At 47.3% G+C, this 22345-nt stretch overlaps 2 protein-coding genes across 2 annotated transcripts in view; both read left to right on the forward strand.

The window, feature by feature from the left end:
* Window positions 1-934: 934 nt before the first annotated feature.
* On the forward strand, window positions 935-13792 carry LOC122543540 (uncharacterized). The gene is made up of 2 exons (XM_043682343.2): window positions 935-1149; window positions 12268-13792. Exon 2 carries the CDS (start codon window positions 12594-12596, stop codon window positions 13281-13283), a length of 690 nt encoding a protein of 229 aa, XP_043538278.1. The 5' UTR covers window positions 935-1149; window positions 12268-12593; the 3' UTR covers window positions 13284-13792.
* A 658-nt stretch (window positions 13793-14450) lies between these two features.
* The window catches only part of LOC148144615 (uncharacterized), a 42302-nt gene continuing 34407 nt past the window's right edge, over window positions 14451-22345 (forward strand). Inside the window, exon 1 of the mRNA XM_087975424.1 lies at window positions 14451-14495. Within this exon, the coding sequence (XP_087831550.1) occupies window positions 14451-14495 (45 nt within the window). The remainder of the gene's footprint in view (window positions 14496-22345) is intronic.

Genomic DNA, 22345 nt, shown 5'->3' on the forward strand with positions numbered 1-22345 from the left:
GGAATTGCTTTAACTGCTCCTCCACACTGCTGACCCATGGGTGATTCCACACGGGGAGAGGCTGTTGACCTGCTCCGTGTGCAGGAAGGGATTAATCAATTCTTGGGACCTGCTGAACCATCAGCAGGTCCACAACAGGGAAGAGGCCGTTCACCTGCCCAGAGTGCGGGAAGGACTTCAGTCAGGTGGGCAACCAGCAAATGGAATTCTGTCAGAAATCTGACACAATTACAGCATTTAAAAAGCATCTAGATGGGTATATGAACAGGTCGGGTTTCGAAGGATAATGGCCAAGTGCTGGCAAATGGGACTAGAATTTTCACACTGGGAAGGAAAGAGAGAGAGAGGGGAAACGCTGTTCACTTGTAGCAACTGGAGTGTATCCAGGGAGGGAGTTTACTCTCCAAAAGTGCTCAGACACTCTCTGACCCTCTGAAAGGTATTTTCCTTGTGTACTCCCTCAGTTTGCACCCCAGAAAGGGATTGCTTCTTTCCTCACAAGAATCACACACCATGTGTTTGCAAATTGAGACACAGGCCTGGATCAATTTTCCAGAGTCTGTCCCCTCCCTCAATTCACTCTTTCCTTTCAGTTGCTGCAAGTCAACAATGAAAAAAAAATGGAAAATGTGTTGAGAAAAGAAACTACTGTACTCCAACATGCTTATTTTGAAGCACTAGGCTTCGGAGGTGGTTGTGAAATATAAGATCGCAAGATCATAAATTCTGTTGGACTATAACCTGGTGTGGTGTGATTTTTAACTTTGACTAACATCAACTGAGCATGCACCGCGACATCAGCAAAGCACTGCGCATGTCCGGCAGTGTCAGCAAAGCACTGCGCATGTCCGGCAGTGTCAGCAAAGCACTGCGCATGTCCGGCAGTGTCAGCAAAGCACTGCGCATGTCCGGCAGTGTCAGCAAAGCACTGCGCATACTCTTGGGTGTCCGCAGACACGGCGCGCGAGCTCCTTTCCGTGGACCATTGGAGGACCGGAAGGAGTATGGTCCTCCTGTCAGTCAGAGCCGACCATTGTCGAAATGCGGAAGTTGGATCGTGAGCTTCAGAAGCAGTTGCTGCTCCTTTTCTCTCTGAATGCAGATTGAACTTCACCCCAGATCGTAACTTCCTTCCACTGTCCAACATTTGTGAGTACGGTAGTTTCTTTTCTCAATACATTTTCCATTTTTTTTCATTCTGGGCTTCACTTGCAGCAACTGAAAGGAAAGAGAGTGAATTGAGGGAGGGGACAGACTCTGGAAAAGTTGATCCAGGTCTGTGTCTCAATTTGCAAACACATGGCAAATGCATGGTGAAGTTATAGTCTTTGCTGTGTAAAATAAAAAGCAGAAACGAGGTGCATTGTTTAAATGGTGAGATGTGGAGAAAGTGAGGACTGGAGATCTGAATTGAAAAGTGTAGTGCTGGAAAAGCACAACAGGTTAGGCAGCATCCGAGGAGTAGCAAAGTTGACGTTTCGGGCACAAGCCCTTCATCAGCGATGATGTGTGGATGGACAATGGGGTCTCAGCGTCCTTCAACACCAGTCAATGCCGATTGTCAGGTGCAGCAAGCAATGTGCAAAGCAAGTGGTATATTAGCAAGAGGGATTGAGTTCAGAAGTGGGGATGTCTTCTTGTAGTTAGGTCATTGAATGTATTCAAGGCTGAGTTAATTTGACTTTGAAGATCAAAGAAGTGGATGGTTATGGGGAAAGCAAGAAAATGGTTTTAAGACCAGTACAAAACAGTCACAGAGTCATACAGCACAGAAACAGACCGTTCAATCCAAATAGTCCATGCTGACTATGTTCTCAAGCTGACCACCGATACTCCTGCCGACTTCGTCTGCAGGAAATGCAGTCAGATCCTGATCCTCACCGAACGAGTTAGGGAACTGGAACTGGAGTTGGATGAACTGAGGATTATTCGAGAGGCTGAGAGGGTGATTGAGAGAAGCTACAGGGACATAGTTACGCCGGAGAACAGAGGTAGCTGGGTAACAGTTAGAGGTGGGAAGGGGAAGAAGCAGGCAGTGCAGGGTTCCCTGTGGTCGTTCCCCTAAAAAATAAATATACAGCTTTGGAAACTGTTGGGGGGGAACAGTGTTGCAGGTGTAAGCTGCAGTGAAGGGGTCTGTGGCTCTGAGACTCAGAAGGGAGAGGAGGAGAGCGCTAGTTATAGGGGACTCTCTAGTTAGAGGGACGGACAGGCGGTTCTGTGGACATGGGCGAGACTCACGGATGGTTTGTTGCCTCCCGGGTGCTAGGGTCCGAGACGTCTCAGACCGTGTCTTCAGAATCCTTAAGGGGGAGGGTGTGCAGCCAGAAGTCGTGGTGCACATTGGCACCAACGACATAGGTAGGAAGAGGGGTGGGGAGGTCATTCAAGAGCTCAAGGAGTTAGGCTGGAAGCTAAAAGCTAGGACAGACAGAGTCGTCATCTCTGGGTTGTTGCCGGTGCCACGTGACAGTGAGGCAAAGAATAGGGAGAGAGTGCAGTTGAACACGTGGCTGCAAGGCTGGTGTAGGAGGGAGGGCTTCAGATATTTGGACAATTGGACTGCATTCTGGGGAAGGTGGGACCTGTACAAACAGGACGGGTTGCACCTGAACCAGAAGGGCACCAATATCCTGGGGGGTAGGTTTGCTAGCACTCTTCGGGGGGGTTTAAACTAATTTGGCAGGGGGATGGGATCCAGAATTGTAGTCCAGCAAGTAGGTTAGCTGTTTGTCAGGATGCCCAAGACTGTAGGGGGGCTGTGGAGAAGGTAGCACTGACAGGGACTACTAGCGGACACAGAGATGGGCTCAAGTGCGTATACATCAACGCAAGGAGTATCAGAAATAAGGTGGGTGAACTTAAGGCGTGGATCGGTACCTGGGACTACGATGTTGTGGCCATCACGGAAACGTGGATAGATGTGGGACAGGAATGGCTGTTGGAGGTTCCTGGTTACAGGTGTTTCAGTAAGATTAGGGAGGGTGGGAAAAAAGGAGGGGGGGTGGCATTGCTAATTAGAAATGGTATAACGGCTGCAGAAAGGAAGTTTGAGGGGGATCTGCCTCTGGAGGTAGTATGGGCTGAAGTCAGAAATAGGAAAGGTGCAGTCACCTTGTTGGGTGTTTACTATAGGCCCCCCAATAGCAGCAGAGATGTGGAGAAACAGATTGGGAAACAGATTTTGGAAAGGTGCAGAAGCCACAGGGTAGTAGTCATGGGCGACTTCAACTTCCCAAATATTGATTGGAAGCTCTTTAGATCAAGTAGATTGGATGGGGCGGTGTTTGTGCAGTGTGTCCAGGAAGCTTTTCTAACGCAGTATGTAGATTGTCCAACCAGAGGGGAGGCCATATTGGATTTGGTACTCGGTAATGAACCGGGACAAGTGGTGGGCTTGTTAGTGGGTGAACATTTTGGTGATGGTGACCACAATTCTGTGACTTTCACCTTGGTTATGGAGAGAGATAGGTGCGCACAACAAGGTAGATTTTATAATTGGGGGAAGGGAAATTACGATGCTGTAAGGCAGGATTTGAGGAGCATACGTTGGGAGCATAGGCTGTCAGGGAAGGATGTGGTGGAAATGTGGAACTTTTTCAAAGAGCAGATACGACGTGTCCATGATATGTATGTACCTATCAGGCAGGAAAGAAATGGTCGTGTGAGGGAGCCTTGGTTGACGAGAGAGGTTGAATGTCTGGTAAAGAGGAAGAAGGAGGCTTACATAAGGTTGAGGAAACAGGATTCAGACAGAGCAGTGGAGGGATACAGGATAGCCAGAAGGGACCTGAAGAAAGGGATTAGGAGAGCTAAGAGAGGGCATGAAAAATCGTTGGCGGATAGGATCAAGGATAACCCCAAGGCATTTTATGCGTATGTGAGAAACCTGAGAATGACGAGAACGAGGGTAGGTCCGATCAAGGACAGTAGTGGGAGACTGTGTATTGAGTCGGAAGAGATAGGAGAGGTCTTGAACAAGTACTTCTCTTCAGTATTTACGAACGAGAGGGACCGTATTGTAGAAGAGGAGAGTGTGAAATGGACTGGTAAGCTAGAAGAGATACCTGTTAGAAAGGAAGATGTGTTGGACATTTTGAACAACTTGAGGATAGACAAGTCCCCCGGGCCTGACGGGATATATCCTAGGATTATGTGGGAAGCAAGAGAGGAAATTGCAGTACCGTTGGCAATGATCTTCTCGTCTTCACTGGCAACGGGGGTGGTACCAGGGGACTGGAGAGTAGCGAATGTTGTGCCCCTGTTCAAAAAAGGGAATAGGGATAACCCCGGGAATTACAGGCCTGTTAGTCTTACTTCTGTGGTAGGCAAAGTAATGGAAAGGGTACTGAGGGATAGGATTTATGAGTATCTGGAAAGACACTGCTTGATTAGGGACAGCCAGCACGGATTTGTGAAGGGTAGGTCTTGCCTTACAAGTCTTATTGAATTCTTCGAGGAGGTGACCAAGCATGTGGATGAGGGAAGAGCAGTGGATGTAGTGTACATGGATTTTAGTAAGGCATTTGATAAGGTTCCCCATGGTAGGCTTATGCGGAAAGTCAGGAGGCATGGGATAGAGGGAAATTTGGCCAATTGGATAGAAAACTGGCTAACCGGTCGAAGGCAGAGAGTGGTGGTAGATGGTAAATATTCAGCCTGGAGCCCAGGACTTTGGTTAGGCCACAGTTGGAGTACTGTGTGCAGTTCTGGTCGCCTCACTATAGGAAAGATGTGGAAGCTTTGGAGAGGGTGCAGAGAAGATTTACCAGGATGTTGCCTGGAATGGAGAGGAAGTCATACGAGGATAGGTTGAGAGTTCTCGGCCTTTTCTCGTTGGAACGGCGAAGGATGAGGGGTGACTTGATAGAGGTTTATAAGATGATCAGAGGAATAGATAGAGTAGACAGTCAGAAACTTTTTCCCCGGGTACAACAGAGTGTTACAAGGGGACATAAATTTAAGGTGAAGGGTGGAAGGTATAGGGGAGATGTCAGGGGTGGGTTCTTTACCCAGAGAGTGGTGGGGGCATGGAATGCGCTGCCCGTGGGAGTGGTGGAGTCGGAATCATTGGCGACCTTTAAGCGGCATTTGGATAGGTACATGGATGGGTACTTAATCTAGGTTAGAAGTTCGGCACAACATCGTGGGCCGAAGGGCCTGTTCTGTGCTGTATTGTTCTATGTTCTATGTTCTAAACTAAACTAGTCCCACCAGCCAGTGCTTGGCCCATATCCTCCGAACCTTTCCTATTCATGTACTTATCCAAACATTGGAGGTGTACCTGCATCCACCACTTCCTCTGGACATTTATTCCACACACAAACCACTGTCTGGCTAAGTAAAAAAGTGCCCCTCATGTCTTTTTAAAATATTTCTCCTCTCATCTTAAAAATTGCTCCCTAATCTTGAAACCTCCACCTGAGGGAAAGGACACCTGCCGTTCACCTCATGATATTATAATCCTCTATAAGGCCACCTCTCAATCTCCGATGCTCCAGTGAAAATAGTCCCGGCCTGAACCACCTAGATGCAGGTATATTTATATCCAGTTATGAACTGTTCAATGCTGGTGCAGGCTGGAAAGACCAAATGGCCTATTCCTACTCCCAAATCTCAGACTCTGTGTCCAGAACAGCAAAAGAACATAGGACATTGAAGCAGAAATTAGGCCAGTCAGCCCTTCAGGTGTGCTCCATCATTCAATCACGGCTGACAATTTTCTTAACCCCATTTTGGAAAGGCAGTTCAAAGCAGGATCTACACAGTTAATTGGACAAAGGTACCTTGGAGTGCAGGTTCATATTTTGTTGAAAGTGGGATACAGGTAGACAGGATAGCAAAGAAGGTGTTTAGTGTGCTTGTTTGATAGGTCAGTGCATTTTGGTATAGAAGTTGGGAGGTCATGTTGTGGCTGTACATTGATTAGGTCACTTTTGGAATACTGTTCAGTGCTGGTTTCCCTGCCAAAGGAAAAATGTTGCAAATCTATGAAAGGGTTTGGATAAGATTTACGAGGCTGTTGCCAGAGTTGGAAAGTTTGCGCTATAGGGGGAGGCTGAATAGGCTGGGGCTGTTTTCCTTGGAGCATTGGAGACTGAGGGGTGACTTTATAGAAGTTCATAAGGAGCATGGATAGGGTGAATAGCCAAGAATCTTTTCCCCAGAGTAGGGGAATCTAGAGGGCACAGGTTTGAGCTGACAGGGGAATGATTTAAAAGGAACCTTAGGGGAAGTTTTCTCACGCAGAGGGTGATGCATGCATGGAATGAGCTGCCAGAGGAAGTGGTGGCGGCCCTATAATTGCAACATTTTTAAAGGCATCTGGATGAGTACATAAATAGGGAGGGTTGAGACGAATATGGGCTAAGTACTCGCAAATGGGACTATGTTAATTTAGGATATCTGTTCAGTCCAGACGAGCTGGATCAAAGGAAAGCAGAAGTGTAGTGAAGACTGGACTTTCAGAGCAGCTTTCAAAGATGTTTTGCCCTTACTGGGAGCAGAAGAAGTTACAATGAAATTTTTCATTTGTGCGACAGCAACTGAGTGAGTGAGGACACCCAGGATTTTGGTGGAAAGTGGGAATTTGTTGCAATGTGGGGTTGAAGTGTTTTAAGGTTTACTGGCAGTAAGTAAAGTGTCCTGAATGGGGAGCCTAGTGAAAGGTTAGGTGGGTTTCTGTTTTAAACTGCTCATTACATTTAGCCTCCAACATTGTGTTTCTAATGCTGTGCATCAGCAACTGCTATCGTTAGAAGTCTTACAATTTTCAACACTACAGGTAATGCATTGTTTCACCAGCATTGTTACGTTTAGTGGCAGAAGAGGGAGGTGTGGGCTGTATTCACTCAACGGTTTATCAGTTAGGTAAAACAACACACAAGAGGCAGGGTGGGACTTGTCTTTCAATTTGCAGAAGGTGGGAGATTCTGAGTGCTGTGATCTGTGGCAAACACAACTTTGGTAAATCATAGAGGCCCTCCAGTGTAGAAGCAGGCCATTCATCCCATCAAGTCCACACTGACCCGTCGGAAGATCATGCCACCCAGACCCACCCTATCCAATTGTTTCTGCTGGTGGGTGAGACGAGGCCACAAGATTGGGGGGACTAGGTTTAGGGCAGAGGAGGAGGAACTGCTTTTCCCGGAGAGTGGTGAATCTATGGAATTCTTTGGTCAAGGAAGCAATAGAAGCAGCCATATTCAAGACTCGGTTCAATGGGAGTTTGCATGGTAGGGGAATTTAGGGTGGTTGGGATAATGCAGGTAAGAGCAGCTGAGATGATGGATAGATCAGCCGCGATCTTAATTAATGGTGGACTAGGCTCGATGGGCCAAATGCCCTGCTTCTGCTTCTATTACTGTGAATGTATAAAAATGCATTTCTCATGGCCAATCCAAATCAAAGCTGAAAATGTGTTGCTGGAAAAGTGCAGCAGGTCAGGCAGCATCCAAGGAACAGGAGAATCGACATTTCGGGCATAAGCTCTTCTTCAGGAATGAGGAAAGTGTGCCAAACAGGCTAAGATAAAAGGTAGGGAGGAGGGACTTGGGAGAGGGTCGTTGGAAATGCGATAGGTGGAAGGAGGTAAAGGTGACGGTGATAGGCCGGAGTGGGGGTGGGGGCGGAGAGGTCAGGAAGAAGATTGCAGGTCAAGAAGGCGGTGCTGAGTTCGAGGGTTGGGACTGAGACAAGGTGGGGGGAGGGGAAATGAGGAAACTGGAGAAATCTGAGTTCATCCCTTGTGGTTGGAGGGTTCCTAGGCGGAAGATGAGGCGCTCTTCCTCCAGCCGTCGTGTTGCTATGGTCTGGCGATGGAGGAGTCCAAGGACCTGCATGTCCTTGGTGGAGTGGGAGGGGGAGTTGAAGTGTTGAGCCACAGGGTGGATGGATTGGTTGGTCCGGGTGCCCCAGAGGTGTTCTCTGAAATGTTCCGCAAGTAGGCGGCCTGTCTCCCCAGTATAGAGGAGGCCACATCGGGTGCAGCGGATGCAGTAAATGATGTGGAGGTGCAGGTGAATTTGTGGTGGATATGAAAGGATCCCTTGGGGCCTTGGAGGGAAGTGAGGGGGGAGGTGTGGGCGCAAGTTTTGCATTTCTTGCGGTTGCAGGAGAAGGTGCCGGGAGTGGAGGTTGGGTTGGTGGGGGGTGTGGACCTGCCGAGGGAGTCACGGAGGGAGTGGTCTTTTCGGAACACTGATAGGGGAGGGGAGGGAAATATATCCCTGGTGGTGGGGTCCATTTGGAGGTGGCGGAAATGACGACGAATGATACAATGTATGTGGAGGTTGGTGGGGTGGTAGGTGAGGACCAGTGGGGTTCCGTCCTGGTGGCGGTTGGAGGGGCGGGGCTCAAGGGCGGAGGAGCGGGAAGTGGAGGAGATGCGGTGGAGAGCATCGTCAACCACGTCTGGGGGAAATTGTGGTCTTTTAAGAAGAAGGCCATTTGGGTTGTTCGGTATTGGAATTGGTCCTCCTGGGAGCAGATGCGGCGGAGACGAAGGAATTGGGAATATGGGATGGCGTTTTTACAGGGGGCAGGGTGGGAGGTGGTGTAGTCTAGGTAGCTGTGGGAGTCGGTCGGTTTGTAGTAAATGTCCGTGTTGATTCGAGATAGAAATGGAGAGGTCTAGGAAGGGGAGGGAGGAGTCTGAGATGGTCCAGGTGAATTTGAGGTCAGGGTGGAAGGTGTTGGTAAAGTGGATGAACTGTTCAGCCTCCTCGTGGGAGCACGAGGCAGCGCCGATACAGTCATCGATGTAGCGGTGGGAAAGGTGAGGGGTGGTGCCAGTGTAGCTGCGGAAGATGGACTGTTCCACATAGCCTATGAAGAGGCAGGCATAGCTGGGGCCCATGCGGGTGCCCATGGCTACTCCTTTGGTTTGGAGGAAGTGGAAGGATTGGAAAGAGAAGTTGTTCAGAGTGAGGACCAGTTCAGAAGGAGGGTGTCAGTGGAAGGGGAGTGGTTGGTATGGCGAGAAAGGAAGAAGTGGAGGGCTTTGAGTCTTTTGTGATGGGGGATGAAGGTGAACAGGGACTAGATGTCCATGGTGAAGATAAGGCATTGGGGAATTCAAATCAAGGCAATGTAGTGATGTGGAAAGCGAACATTAGAGAATGATAGAAAGGGACACGGAGAGTAAGTGTACCAGTAATCAAAGCTGGATGCAAAAGATCGCAAAAATTTAAAGTGAAGACTGTATGTCCGAATGTGTGCTGCATTGTTAAAAGAAAGTGAATAAATTGACTGCACACGCTGAAGAGGATATGATCTGAGACTCCTTACAGAGACATAGCTTTAGGAATGACAAGTATTGGATTCTGAATATCGAGGGAGTACATGGCATTCAAGTCGAGTGGAAAGCTAGGTAAAGGTAGAGGGTTGGCATTGCTAATCACAGCACTGATCACAGGGTAGTCTGGTGTCAGCTCGGATTGCATGTCCTGATTTCTCTGTCCTCTGTTGATCTCCCTGTTTCCACAGGATAAGGTGTTGTCTGTTCTCAGCTCTGCTAGATTTCTGCTGAAGCTTTGACCCCCCCCCACCTTTATACCTTCCAGAACAATAAAACATTGCCGATCAAGGCCCAACCGACAGTCTCTTAGCCTGTCAACCATCCAAACAGAGACTCATCATAGGGAATGAAATAAGAAAAATGAAACAAAATTAGACATAAACACACAATTGGTGCTCGTGCTTAACGTTTGTTCATTAGATAGTAAATCAGAGTTAGGGATCTCCCAGGATTCTTATCGTACCCTACTTGAGGAATTCTGTCTCCCATATTTCTAACTATTTGTTCCCAGCTATGATTTATAACAATATTTACATCAACAGAAATAAAGCATCTGTTATCAAATAGACATAGAGATATACTGCTCAGAAATAGACTTTTTGAACACATCCATACTGACAAGATCTTCTGTATAAATCTAGTGACCCATTTGCCAACATTTTTCACATATCCCTCCAAACCCTTCCTATTCACACAACCATCCAGGTGCCTTTTAAACGTTGTAATTGTACCAGCCTCCACCCTTCCTCTGGCTTATTTACCCTATCCATGCCCCTAATGATTTTATGTACCTATATAAGGTCACCCTCAGCCTCCGACACTCCAGGGAAACAGCCCCATCCTATCCAGCGTCGCCTGATACCACAAACCCTCCAACACTGGCGACATTCTTATCAATCTTTGCTGTACCGTTTCAAGTTTCACAACAGCTTTCCTATCCTATAGCAGGGAGACCAGAATTGAATGCAATATTCCAAAAGTAGCCAAACCAATGTCCTGAACAGCTGCAAAATGAGCTCCCACCACCTCTACCCAATGCATTTAATGGGCCAAATGGCCTCTTTCTGCACTGCAGGTTTTAATCATTTTATTCTGTATTGTAGTCAATTTCAGTCACTATCTCTGGTGTATGGTATGTCACTGGAACCAAAATTGCATGCAATACTCCAAACGTGGTCTAACCAATGTCTTGTACAGCTGCAACATGACCTCCCAATTCCTCCAGTCAGGGCACTGACCAATAAAGGCAAGCAAACCAAACACCTTCTTCAGTGGGCACAGTGGTTAGCACTGCTGCCTCACAGCACCAGAGACCCGGGTTCAATTCCCGACTCAGACTGTGTGGAGTTTGCACATTCTCCCCGTGTCTGCGTGGGTTTCCTCCGGGTGCTCCGTTTCCTCCCACAGTCCAAAGATGTGCAGGTTAGATGAATTGGCCATGCTAAATTGCCCGTAGTGTTAGGTAAAGGGGTAAATGTAGGGGAATGGGTGGGTTACGCTTCGGCGGGTCAGTGTGGACTTGTTGGGCCGAAGGGCCTGTTTCCACACTGTAAGTAATCTAATCTAATCTAATCACTTACAAGGAACTGTGAACCTGCCATGGAGTCATACAGCATGGAAACAGACCTTCAGTCCAACCAGTCCATGCCAACCATAATCCCAAATTAAACCCGTCTCTCCTGCCTGATCCTGGCTTATATCCCTCCAAACCTTTCCTATTCATATATTTATCCAAATGTCTTTTAATTGTATCCGCACCCACCTCAGGAAGTTCATTCCACACATGAACCACCCTCCGTGTAAAATTAGTATTTGAATGGCAAAGATGAGGTTGAATTGAAATGGTTCATAAAATAAACAGTTTCCTACCAAACCCCTTACAGCAGGTATGGGAGGAATTCCAACTCTGGAGTCTCATAAATCGCTATTTCCATGGTTGGACGGGGAGTAAAGTGTTGGTTTCACAGAGGAGGAGGTTTTCTGTGAGCGTGAAGCTAAAATGAAACTCCATGCTTTGCTTGAACTCAAACCGCATTGACTTGGAGGAGAGCGAAAGGAGTTTGCAAAGTGTCCTCCCCTCCCCACGTGCCTCAGCTGCAGGGCAGGGCAGGCACAGTGCGAGGCCACTGTCTGTCCCACCCCTCCATTGTGGACGCCACAACTCGGAAGTAGCTCAGTCAGTTTCAGAGTGAAACTCCTTCCCGCTGGGCAACATCTCAGAGTAAAGCAATGTCTCCGCCTTTCCATTCCTCATCCTGGGAGGCAGAGAGTGGGGGGGGGGAAACACTGTTCATTTGTAGCAACTGGAGTGAATCCAGGGAGGGAGCAGACTCTGCAAAGGTGCTCAGATGCTGTCTGTCCCTTTTAAAGGTATTCTCATTGTGTATTCCCTCTGTTTGGCACGTATAAAGTTTGCAACCGAGAAGAGGATTGCTTCTTTCCTCATGTTCACAATTAAAAGGGTAGTTTATCATGAAACTGAGGAGCATTTAAGGGATTGGCGCATTGATTTCAAATGTTGGCATATGTTGCGTCATATGGTGTATATCTGATATTGTTGGCTGTTGTTAACCCTTCATAGCTATGATTTTTCACCTTGTAATACAGTAATGGCGTACCGTCCTGTAGGTCTTGGCATCTTTTTTATTTAATCGGACAGCAGGAAGTCATTCAGCAACTTTACTGGCTTTCCAGGACTCTTTTCGCAAGCAGCATTGACATTTCATTATCATGTCCTTGATTCAGCTCCATTTCCAGCACCTTTGGAGGCAGCTTGTTCCAGCTCATTGTCACCTAAATGAAGTTTTCCTTCATAGACACTTAAGGCTATCTGGCTGCATGAGGGTTTTCTGTATCCTGGATAATATGTGATCAGCAGACATCTGGCAATCTACAGGAATTGCCACCAATGTTATGTTCATTTAACAGTACTGACAGTGATCTCTTAATTTGTGATTTTTTTTTTGCAGGAAGACATGCAGAAAGAAATCTGAAAGCAAATGATAAATCAATTTCTGACAGAGCCACTTGAATCATTGGTGCTTGAATATCAGCAACTGTTCAAATGAAGAAGACATGTTTGCTTTTGTCTGCGTGAGATATTTTAGATACTGGTGTGGTAGAGAGAATATTGAGACACCCGCATAGGGAGAATCAGTGCACTGACTGTGAGAAGTGCTTCAAACCATTTACTCAACTTGAGGGATCAAAATCTCATGCCTCACGGTGGAGAGAGACTGCATACCTGTTCTGCTTTTAATTTTAAAGCCAGAGTGACACAAGGAAAGCTCCCCCCATGGGGAAACCGTGGAAGTGTGAGGACTGTGGGAAAGGATTCGCTTCCCCATCGGCACTGGAAACCCACAGACGCATTCATACCGGGGAGAGGCCGTTCTCCTGCTCAGTGTGCGGGAAGAGGTTCAGTTGGCTGTGCAACCTGCAGACGCATCAGCGGGTTCACACCGGGGAGAGGCCTTTCATCTGCCGCCATTGTGGGAAAGGATTCACTCAGTCGTCCCGGCTGCAGACGCACCAGCGGGTTCACACCGGGGAGAGGCCGTTCTCCTGCTCTCAGTGTGGGCAACGATTCATTGATGCATCCCATCTCCTGAAACACCAGCGGGTCCACATGGGGGAGAGGCCATTCACCTGCTCTGAGTGCGGAAAGGGATTCGTCGATTCCTACACTCTGCTGACGCACCGGCGGGTCCACACTGGGGAGAGGCCATTCACCTGCACCAAGTGCAGGAAGAGCTTCAGTCATGTGGGCAACTTGCGGAGGCACCAACGGATCCACACCGGGGAGAGGCCGTTCACATGTTCCGTGTGCGGGAAGGGGTTTGCTCAGTCATCTACACTGCTGATCCACCAAAGGGTCCACACCGGGGAGAGGCCATTCATCTGCTCTCAATGTGGAAAGGGCTTCACCCGCTCCTCCCACCTGCGGAGTCACCAGCGAGTTCACGTGCCATCGCAGGGGGATTGAAGGAGCAATAGCCGATTGCCATTATTGACTGGACTATCAACTCAGCTCTGGGGACTCCCGGGTTTGAATCCCGCCACAGCAGACAGCTGAATTGAAATTTCGTCAGAAATGTGGAGTTCACAATCTGATGCTGAAACCATTTTCGGGGAGGAAAATCTCCCATCTGATTCACTAACGTCCATTTTAGGGAAGGAAACTGCCGTTGCGGGAAAGGATTCACTCAGTCATCCCAGCTGCATCCTTTGCTGAGTCTGGCCTACACGTGACCCCAGACCAACAGTAGTTTGGGTGACTCTTGACCCCCCCCCCCCCCCCCCCCGCAAAATGGAGACAACTCGGTGCTGACCAACAGTAAAGGAAGTGGAGTTGGAAGGATTGTGTGCGCTTTGACCTTGAGCTGATTAAGAAAACAAAAGCTACTTTTTGTACACCTTTTTGCTGGGGAGATCTGAAGCTGTAACAAAGTTGGGTTGCAATAAAGGTTACCTGAGCTTACCCCTGGACTCAGACTCTCATTGAAAGCTGTGAGATCCGACAGGTTTTTGTTTTAAAGCTGCTCATTTCTTTCAGCCTCCAGCACTAAGTCTCCAATGTCATGAGTCAGAAGGAGCCGTGAATGAGTAGATAATATCATTAGAAATTGTAAATTTTTCATTTCTGCACGTACTGCAGTGTTTAATCAGCATTGTAACATTTACTGGCAGCACCGGGAGGTGGAGGATGTATTCACTCGAAACAAAGTTAAAAATCACACAACTCCAGATTATAGTCCAACAAGTTTATTTGGAAGCACTAGCTTTTGGAACATTGCTCCTTCATCAGATGGATGTGGAGCAGGATCATAAGACACAGAAATATAGCAAATAATCGCAGTTTCATGCAACAGAAATTATATTTTGAACAAACCTAGATTGCTGTTAAGTCTTTCATCTTTTAGGATGGGTGCAGGTTTTGGTTCATTAATATGTAAATCCCAGAACTACTTTAAAGTCATATTCTCGAAATGACTTAAGGTCTATCTTGAGTCAGACTGGTTCTATTTCCAAAGTAGGAATTTATAAAATATTACATGATTGATTGTGTGCTTTTTCAGCAGAATACAATGTATCTTCAGATAATTCTGCAAATTAAAATTCACCCCAAAGTCTTGTATATAAGTGTGCGAGCATGAAAGACAGTGTGCGTGTGTATGATAGCGTGTATGCATGCTTGGTAAAGTGTGTGTGTGAGATGGAGTATAAGCCCGTGAGAGGGTGTGTGTGTGTATTTGAGGGAGGCGTCTGTGTGAGTATGCGATAGAGTGTGTATGGAGTAGTTACCTGTCGTGTGACATGAACCCAAGGTCCCAGTTGAGGCCATCCTCATGGGTTCTGAATTTGGCTATCAGTCTCTGCTGGGCCACTAATAACGATTTAAGCAGTTACACAACACACATTGGAGAGTGTAGGGTGGGACTTGTCTTTTGATTTGCAGAAGGTGGGAGGCTCTGGATGCTGTGATCCAGGGCAAACATATGCTGAAGGACCTTCGGCTCAAAGAGATGGAGCTGGAAGTCAGGCTGCAGACATGTTTGGGGGACTCATAGAACCCTACACTGTGGAAACAAACCCTAGGCCCAACAAGTCCACAGTGACCCTCTGAAGAGCATCCCACCTGGACCCACCCAAACATTCCTGCGGCTAATCCCTGAATTAAGAATGCCCAGTCCACTCTAACCTGCACATCTTTGGACCATGGGAGGAAACCAGAGCATGCAGAGGAAACCCTGCAGACACGGGAGGGTGGAGGAAAATGCAAACTCCACACAGACAGTCACCTAAAGGGTCCCTGGCATTGTGAGGCAGCGGTGCTAAACACTGGGCCACCTACAGTCTTGGACTGAAGGAATCCCCTCTGCAGCGCTCAGCAATCGATTGGCTTCTCCCCAGTCCTGGTGACACTCCAGTCTGTTTGAGGAATGGAATTTGCTTCCACAGGATTGGATACAATGCGGTCATTGTATCTCGGCAGCTTCAATGATCCAATGAAGGGCTCATCTACAGCGAGAACACTAGTCCACATTACACTAAAGCATTAAAGTTCTCTCCACAATCAGAATCCTGGAGCACTCCCATACAGACTGTGTGTAATCAGAGGGCTTCTCACGTCACGTTGATATTTGAAATCAGTTCCTGTAGGCAAATATATCCCCTTCTGAATTCAAATGATGCTGATATTCAGGCCCTGAGTAATTTTCTTGTCTGTGCCTGAACAGCAAATCCTCTTCTGCTAAGGGCAGAAAATAGAATAAAAGAATTCTGACTTTTATGGAACAGCCTTCTCTATCTTTTTCCCGATATCTCTGTCTCCCAATTCCTTACCTTTCAATGGATACTCACCTAAATTCATCCTTCTATCCTCCTGTTTTTGCCCAGCTCCCTTCTGACAGTGCTGACTCTTGGTTCAGTTTCTTAGCCATTTTTTTGCCATCCCAAGGATATCACCCACATCTTTATTTAGTTTTTAAAACGGAAAAGCAATGGTTTGCTGATGCCAGGATGTAAAGATGACTGTGCTCACACAGTGTTCCAGACTCTCTCGTGTCATTCACAAAAATCTGCACTGTGCATGTGCAGAGAAGGGGATGCTGGGAGTGGTGGGATGCATTCACCAACATCCCCTCCCTTCAGACCCAATCATCCCCACAGCACCCGCTGTCCATTTCCCCCTGCCACCCAGTGCCCGCTGTCCATTCCCCCATCATTTTCTCTATCTCCCACAGCACCACGTCCATTTTCTGTCTGTCTGTCTCCTCCAGCTCCCCATCCATTCTCTGTCCCTATCCTCAGCTTCCTGTCCTTTTATCTCTCTCTCTCTCTCTCTCTCTCTCTCTCTCTCTCTCTCTCTCTCTCTCTCTCTCTCTCGCATCTCACCCCTGTCCATGCTATCTCCCCACCATATGTCCTCTGTCCAATCCACCTTCCTACCCTTTCATTCCCTCTCTGTCTCCCCACCCTCCGTTCCCTCCATCCATTCCCTCTCCCAAACTTTACCCCACCCCAGCCATTCCTTCTCTCCCCAATCTCTGTCACACCTCATCCCTCTCCCTAACCTTTGTCCCCCCTTTCATTCCCTCTCTCTCCCTGTGCCCCCATCTCCATCCCTATGTCCAGGCCCTCTCCCCAAACTTTACCCCACCTCATCCATTCCCCTTCTTCCCACCCTCTGACCAACCCCAACGATTCCCTCTCTCTCCAACCCATCCATTCCCTCTCTCCCCACCTTCTGGCCCTATCGAGTCCCTCTCCCCCCACTTATTCTCTTTCTATCCCCACCTTCTGCCTCCCTGTCCATTCTCTCGCCAGCCACTGCACCCCCATCCATTCTTTTTCTCCCCGCATTCTGCACCCCCATTCTCTCTCTCCCTCATTCTCTGCCTTCATTCTCTTTTCCAACACCCTCTGCCCCCCAAATCTTTCCCTACCCCCTCACCCTCTGTTTCCCAGTGTGTTTCTCTCTCTCTGCCCTACCCTCTATCCCTTCCCTCTCACTATATCCCTAGTCTTTTGCTCCCCCTTCACCTACTGTCCCCTGTCCATTCTCTCTCTCTTCTCTTCCACTGACCCTCTGTTCTTTCTCATGCCTTGTACCCTCTTTGTTTGCTGTGTCAAGCCCTTTGCAGGAGAGAGAGAGAATGGATGGTGCTAACTCTACCTGGGAGATTGGAATGTGTGAGAAATGATTGATCTTTAAAATTGAGAGAGTTAAAATGATATATTCAGAAACATAATTAATAGCTGCAGACACCTTTCTGAAACTTGCATTGAAGTATGTGCAGTTAGGCCACAGTTCACGACAGGCTGTTAAGGGTGAATGGCCTACTTGTAGTCTTGCAAATATGTTTCTGACTATGTAGAAATAGTCATAGAGTTGCACAGCATGAAAACAAACCCTCGGGTACATGCCAAGCTGATATCCTAAATTAATCTAGTGACCCATTTGCCAGCATTTGGCCCATATCTCTCTAAACTCTTCTTATTCATATACCCCCATCTAGATGCCTTTCCTCTGGCAGCTGATTCCATACACACACCACCCTCTACGTGAAAAAGTTACCCCTTAGGTCCATGTTAAATTCACCCTCTCGCCTGAAACCTATGCCCTCTGGTTTGGGACTCCCCTGCCCTGCGGAAAAGACATACAAAAGGAATACAATGTCGAGGTGGGGGGGAAATTGTGGGCTTTTTTCCTTTTATTGGCATTTGGACACTTCAAATCTGTCAATAACACAAGCACCTCCACAAAACACACTGCCTAAGCGCCTCAGCGTCGGCAAAGCACTGTGAATGGCGGGCGACCTACTTTTTATCTCTCCACCCTGCAGGCTCTCTGCCTCTATTCCTGATGAAGGGCTTTTGCCCGAAACATGGATTTTCCTGCTCCTCGGATGCTGCCTGACCTGCTGTACTTTTCCAGCACCACTCTAATCCAGCATCTGGTGTCCAGCATCTGCAGTCATTGTTTTTACCGACTTTTGATGGTCCAATGTAGAGCCCTGGAGGATCGGAAGCAACCAAGTCCCCCTGCCAATCAGAGCACCCCACTATCTAAATTCGGCAATTGGACCCATGTTCTTCGAATCTTTAGCTGTTCATCTCTCTCTCTCTCTCTCTCTCTCTCTCTCTCTGAATGAAGATTGAGCTTCACTCCAGGCTGCAACTTCCTTCCTCTCTCCAACATCTGTGAGTACAACACGCTTTTCTCACCCTCCCCTTTTTCTCATTCTGGGGTTTCATTGTTAACTTGCAGCAACTGAAAGGAAAGGGAATGAATCCAGGGAGCGGACAGACTCTGGAAAAGTTGGTCACGTTTTGTGTATCAATTGGCAAATGCATTACCACAATGTGAAATGATAGCCTTTCCTGTGGGAAAAGAAAAAGCAGAAAGGAGGTGCATTGTTTAAACGGTGATATATTGGGATGTGGAGAAAGTGAGGACTAGAGATCAGAGTCGAAAAATGGGACGCTGGCAAAGCACAGCAGGTCAGGCAGTATCCGAAGAGCAGGAGAGTCGATGTTTCGGGCACGAGCCCTTCAACAGGGATGTGGATGTAAAAATGGGCCTCAGTGTCCTTTTACATTAGTCAGTGCCAGTCGTCAGACAGGTGCAACAAGCAATGAGCAGTAAAGGGGCACATTAGCAAGAGGAATTGAGTTCAGAAGTGGGAATATCTTCCTGTAGCTAGTGGGTCATTGAAAATATTCAAGGCTGAGTTCACCTGATTTTTTGAACAACAAATTAGTGGATGGTTATGAGGGAAGGTAAGGTTTTCAGACCAATACAGAACAGTTACAGAGTCAAACAGCACAGAAACAAACCCTTCAGTTTGACTAGTCCATGTTGACTATATTCTCAAACTAAACTAGTCCCACCTGCTTGCATTTGGCGCATGTTCCATGTCCCTATGAACCTTTCATATTTATGTACTTATCTAAATGTCTTTTAAATGTTGTAACTGTACCTGCATCCACCACATCCTCTGGACATTCATTCCACACACAAAATAACTCTCTGTGTTAAAATAAAACTGTTGTTCCTCATATCGTTTTAAAATCTTTCTCCTCTCACCTTCAAAATTTGCGACCTTATCTTGAAATCCCCACCCTTGGAAAAGGGCACCTGCCATTCACCTCATCCATACCCCTCATAATTTTACAATCCTCTATAAGATCACCTTTCAACGTCTTATGCCCCAACCTATCTCTCTGGCTGAAGGAATTTCTCTCCTCTCCATTCTTAAAGATCTTTCCTTTACTCTAAGGCTGTGCCCTCTGTTCGTAGTCTCTCCTACCAATGGAAACACCTTCCCAACGTTCACTTTGTCCAGGCTGTTCAGTATTCTATATGTTTCAATTAGATCCCCCCTGAGTGGGGGCCTGTTAATCAGCATGTACCAGACCCTTCAGGGTGAGGTACAGCAGGGATTAGATTCAGCAAAGTGAGAATGGAGGGAGAATGTGTGGGATGGAGATTATCAGCTTTTAGGGAATGAGAGAGGAAAGAAACTTCAATATAAATTTGAATTGATTGGATGCGCTGATGGGCTGAGGAGTGGTAGATGGAGTTTAATTTAGATAAATATGAGGTGTTGCATTTTGATAAGGCAAATCAGGGCAGGACTTACACAGTTAATGTTGTGGGGGAGTTAAGCGGACACTGAACAAAGAGACCTTGTGGTGCTTGTTCATAGTTCCTTGAAAGTGGAGTTATAGGTAGGCAGGATAGTGAAGAAGGCATTTGGTATGTTTGTCTTTATTGGTCAGTGCATTGAGTATTAGAGTTGGGAGGTCATGTTGCCACTGTACAGGACAATGATTAGGCCACTTTTGGAATGCTGTGTTCATTTGTGGTCTTCCTGCTCCAGGAAAGATATTGTGAAATTTTGAAAGAATTTGGAAAAGATTTACAAGGCAGTTGCCAGAGTTGGAGGGTTTGAGCTGCAGGGAGAGGCCGAATAAGCTGGGGTGTTTTCCCTGGAGTGTCAGAGGCTCAATGGTGACCTTATAGAAGTTCATCAGGAGCATCGATAGGGTGAATAGCTGTGGAACAGGATCATAAGATACCAAATTTATGGCAAAAGTGTCATGCAACTGATACTTAAATCTAATTTAAGTTTGTTCAATATATCGTATGTCCACACAGACCGTCGCCCAAAGGTGGAAGCGAACCTGGGTCCCTTACACTGTAAGGCAGCAGTGCTAAACACTGAACCACCGTGCTGCCCAGAACTTTAACATTCTGCTTTGAACTTGTAACTTGTAACTTCTCACTTCTCATGCGGCCTCTGCAGAGGCTCTCTCCTCCTAATATTGTTGGACCACACCTGCTGCAACCTCCCTTTCCCACTTCTCCAGCCCTGAGCACATTGGTTCCCAAATCCTGATCCCCAGACAGACACCGATGCCATCTGGCTTTCTGCTGCTAACTGCAGAGAACGGACACAATACCAGTCACTATTCTGTCTGTTACCACCACCACCCCTTCCCAATGTTGTTCTTACTCCCACCATCCAGCCAGTTAGTTCCTCTCCCTCACAGCCCTCACTCAAATCCCCTTTACCTGCCTGACTCACCCTCGCACCCTCCTGACCCTTCCACTGACCCAATCAGAAGGCTCTGTCAGGAGGGGAATGACTGTCTCCCAGAATAAAGTGTCTGGTTAACTTTTCCCCCTTTCCCCCAACATGTCTGCAGTCAGGCTTCTAGCTGCGTTTCTCTGAACAAAGATCCTCCAGCACGTGTTTGACCTGGATCACAGCATGCAGAGCCTCCCACCTTCTGCAAATTAAAAGACACCCTGCCTTCTCCAATGTGCATTGTGTAACTACTTAATCATTTCTAGTGGCCGAGCAAAGGCTGATAGCCAAGTTTGGAACCCATGAGGGTGGCCTCAACCGGGACCTTGGGTTCATGTCACACTACAGGTGATCTCTCTCTGTCTCTCGCGCGCATACCCTCTCAATACACTCACTCTCTCTCAGACACACAAGCACACAACCCTACACTCACACCCAGGCACACACCCTCTCACAGGCTTATACTCCATCTCACACACACACACATACACTTTACAAACATGCACACATGCAAACACACATTCTCTCATGGGCATGAGAGCGTGGATGGCACAGTGGTTAGCACTGCTGCCTCACAGCGCCAGAGACAATTCCCGCTTCAGGCGACTGTCTGTGTAGAGTTTGCACATTCTCCCCGTGTCTGCGTGGGTTTCCTCCGGGTCCTCCGGTTTCCTCCCACAGTCCAAAAATGTGCAGGATAGCTGAATTGGCCATGCTAAGTTGCCCGTAGTGTTAGGTGAAGGGGTAAGTGTAGGGGTCTGGGTGGGTTGCACTTCGGCGGGTCGGTGTGAATTTGTTGGGCCGAAGGGCCTGTTTCCACAATGTAAATGTAACACACACACACACATTTTACCAAACATGCACACATACAAACACACATTCTGTCATGGGCACTCACCTGTGCTGACTCTCTGTGTGTGCTCTGTCCCCAGCTGCACATATAGACAGGTCTGTAGGGTGTATTTGCATTTGCAGATACATTCTATTTTGCTCAAAAAGCAAACAATCTGCAGGCAGTCAATCCATGTCACGTTTTATCAACTCCTACTTTGGAAATACATCACTCTGACTCAGGATTGGCTGACAGACCTCACACATTTCACGTCTGAGCTGAGATGTCACCTAGTTTTATAAAGCCTTAAGTTATCTCGAGAATGTGACTTAAAGTAGTTCTGGGATTTACAGACTAAAAGATGAAATACTTGACAGCAATCCAGGTTTGTTCAATATATCATTTTGGGTGCATGACACTCGAATCTTTTGCTATAAATTCTGTGTCTTATGATCCTGCTCCACAGCTACCTGATGACTATAACCCGGTGTTGTGTGATTTTTAACTTTGTTTCTAGTGAATACAGCCCACACCTCCTCCTACTGCCATTAAACTTTACAATGCCGATGAAATTATGCAGTAGCTGCAGAGATGAACAGTTTAACAGTTTCTAACAATACTAGCTACTCATTCACTGCTCCTTCTGATACGCAACACTGGAAACTTAGTGCTGGAGACTGAAAGGAATGAGCAGCTTTAAAAAAAACTTGGATCTCTCAGTTTTCAATGAGAGCCTGAGTCCGGCAGTAAGTTCAGGTCTCCTTTATTGCAACCCAACTTTGTTACAGCTTCAGATCCCCCCAGCAACATGGCGTATAAAAAGTAGCTTTTTTTTAAAAACAGCTCAAGGTCAAAGTGCACCCCACCACCACCTCCCTTACTCTTGGTCAGCACTATAATTGGATCCTAGGTACAGTCTTAACCTGTAGGGAAGTATTGCCTCAATCAGCAATTTCAACTTATACCCTGTATCCAAGTAAGTTTTTCTCCACTCATTTGCCGGGGGTGGGGAGGTGGGTGCGCAGTCAAGAGTCAACCACACTGCTCTAGGTCTGGAGTCACGTGTAGGCCAGATCGGGTAAAGGATGCGGCTGGGGCGACTGAATGAATCCTTTC

Source organism: Chiloscyllium plagiosum, unplaced genomic scaffold (assembly GCF_037043375.1).
Source record: "Chiloscyllium plagiosum isolate Xiang-an unplaced genomic scaffold, Cpla_swu_hap1 HiC_scaffold_27, whole genome shotgun sequence".
Lineage (NCBI taxonomy): Eukaryota > Metazoa > Chordata > Chondrichthyes > Orectolobiformes > Hemiscylliidae > Chiloscyllium > Chiloscyllium plagiosum.

Coding starts and splice junctions, on each gene's coding strand:
- LOC122543540 (XM_043682343.2), top strand. CDS start 12,594: ATGGGGAAACCGTGGAAGTGTGAGGACTGTGGGAAAGGATTCGCTTCC.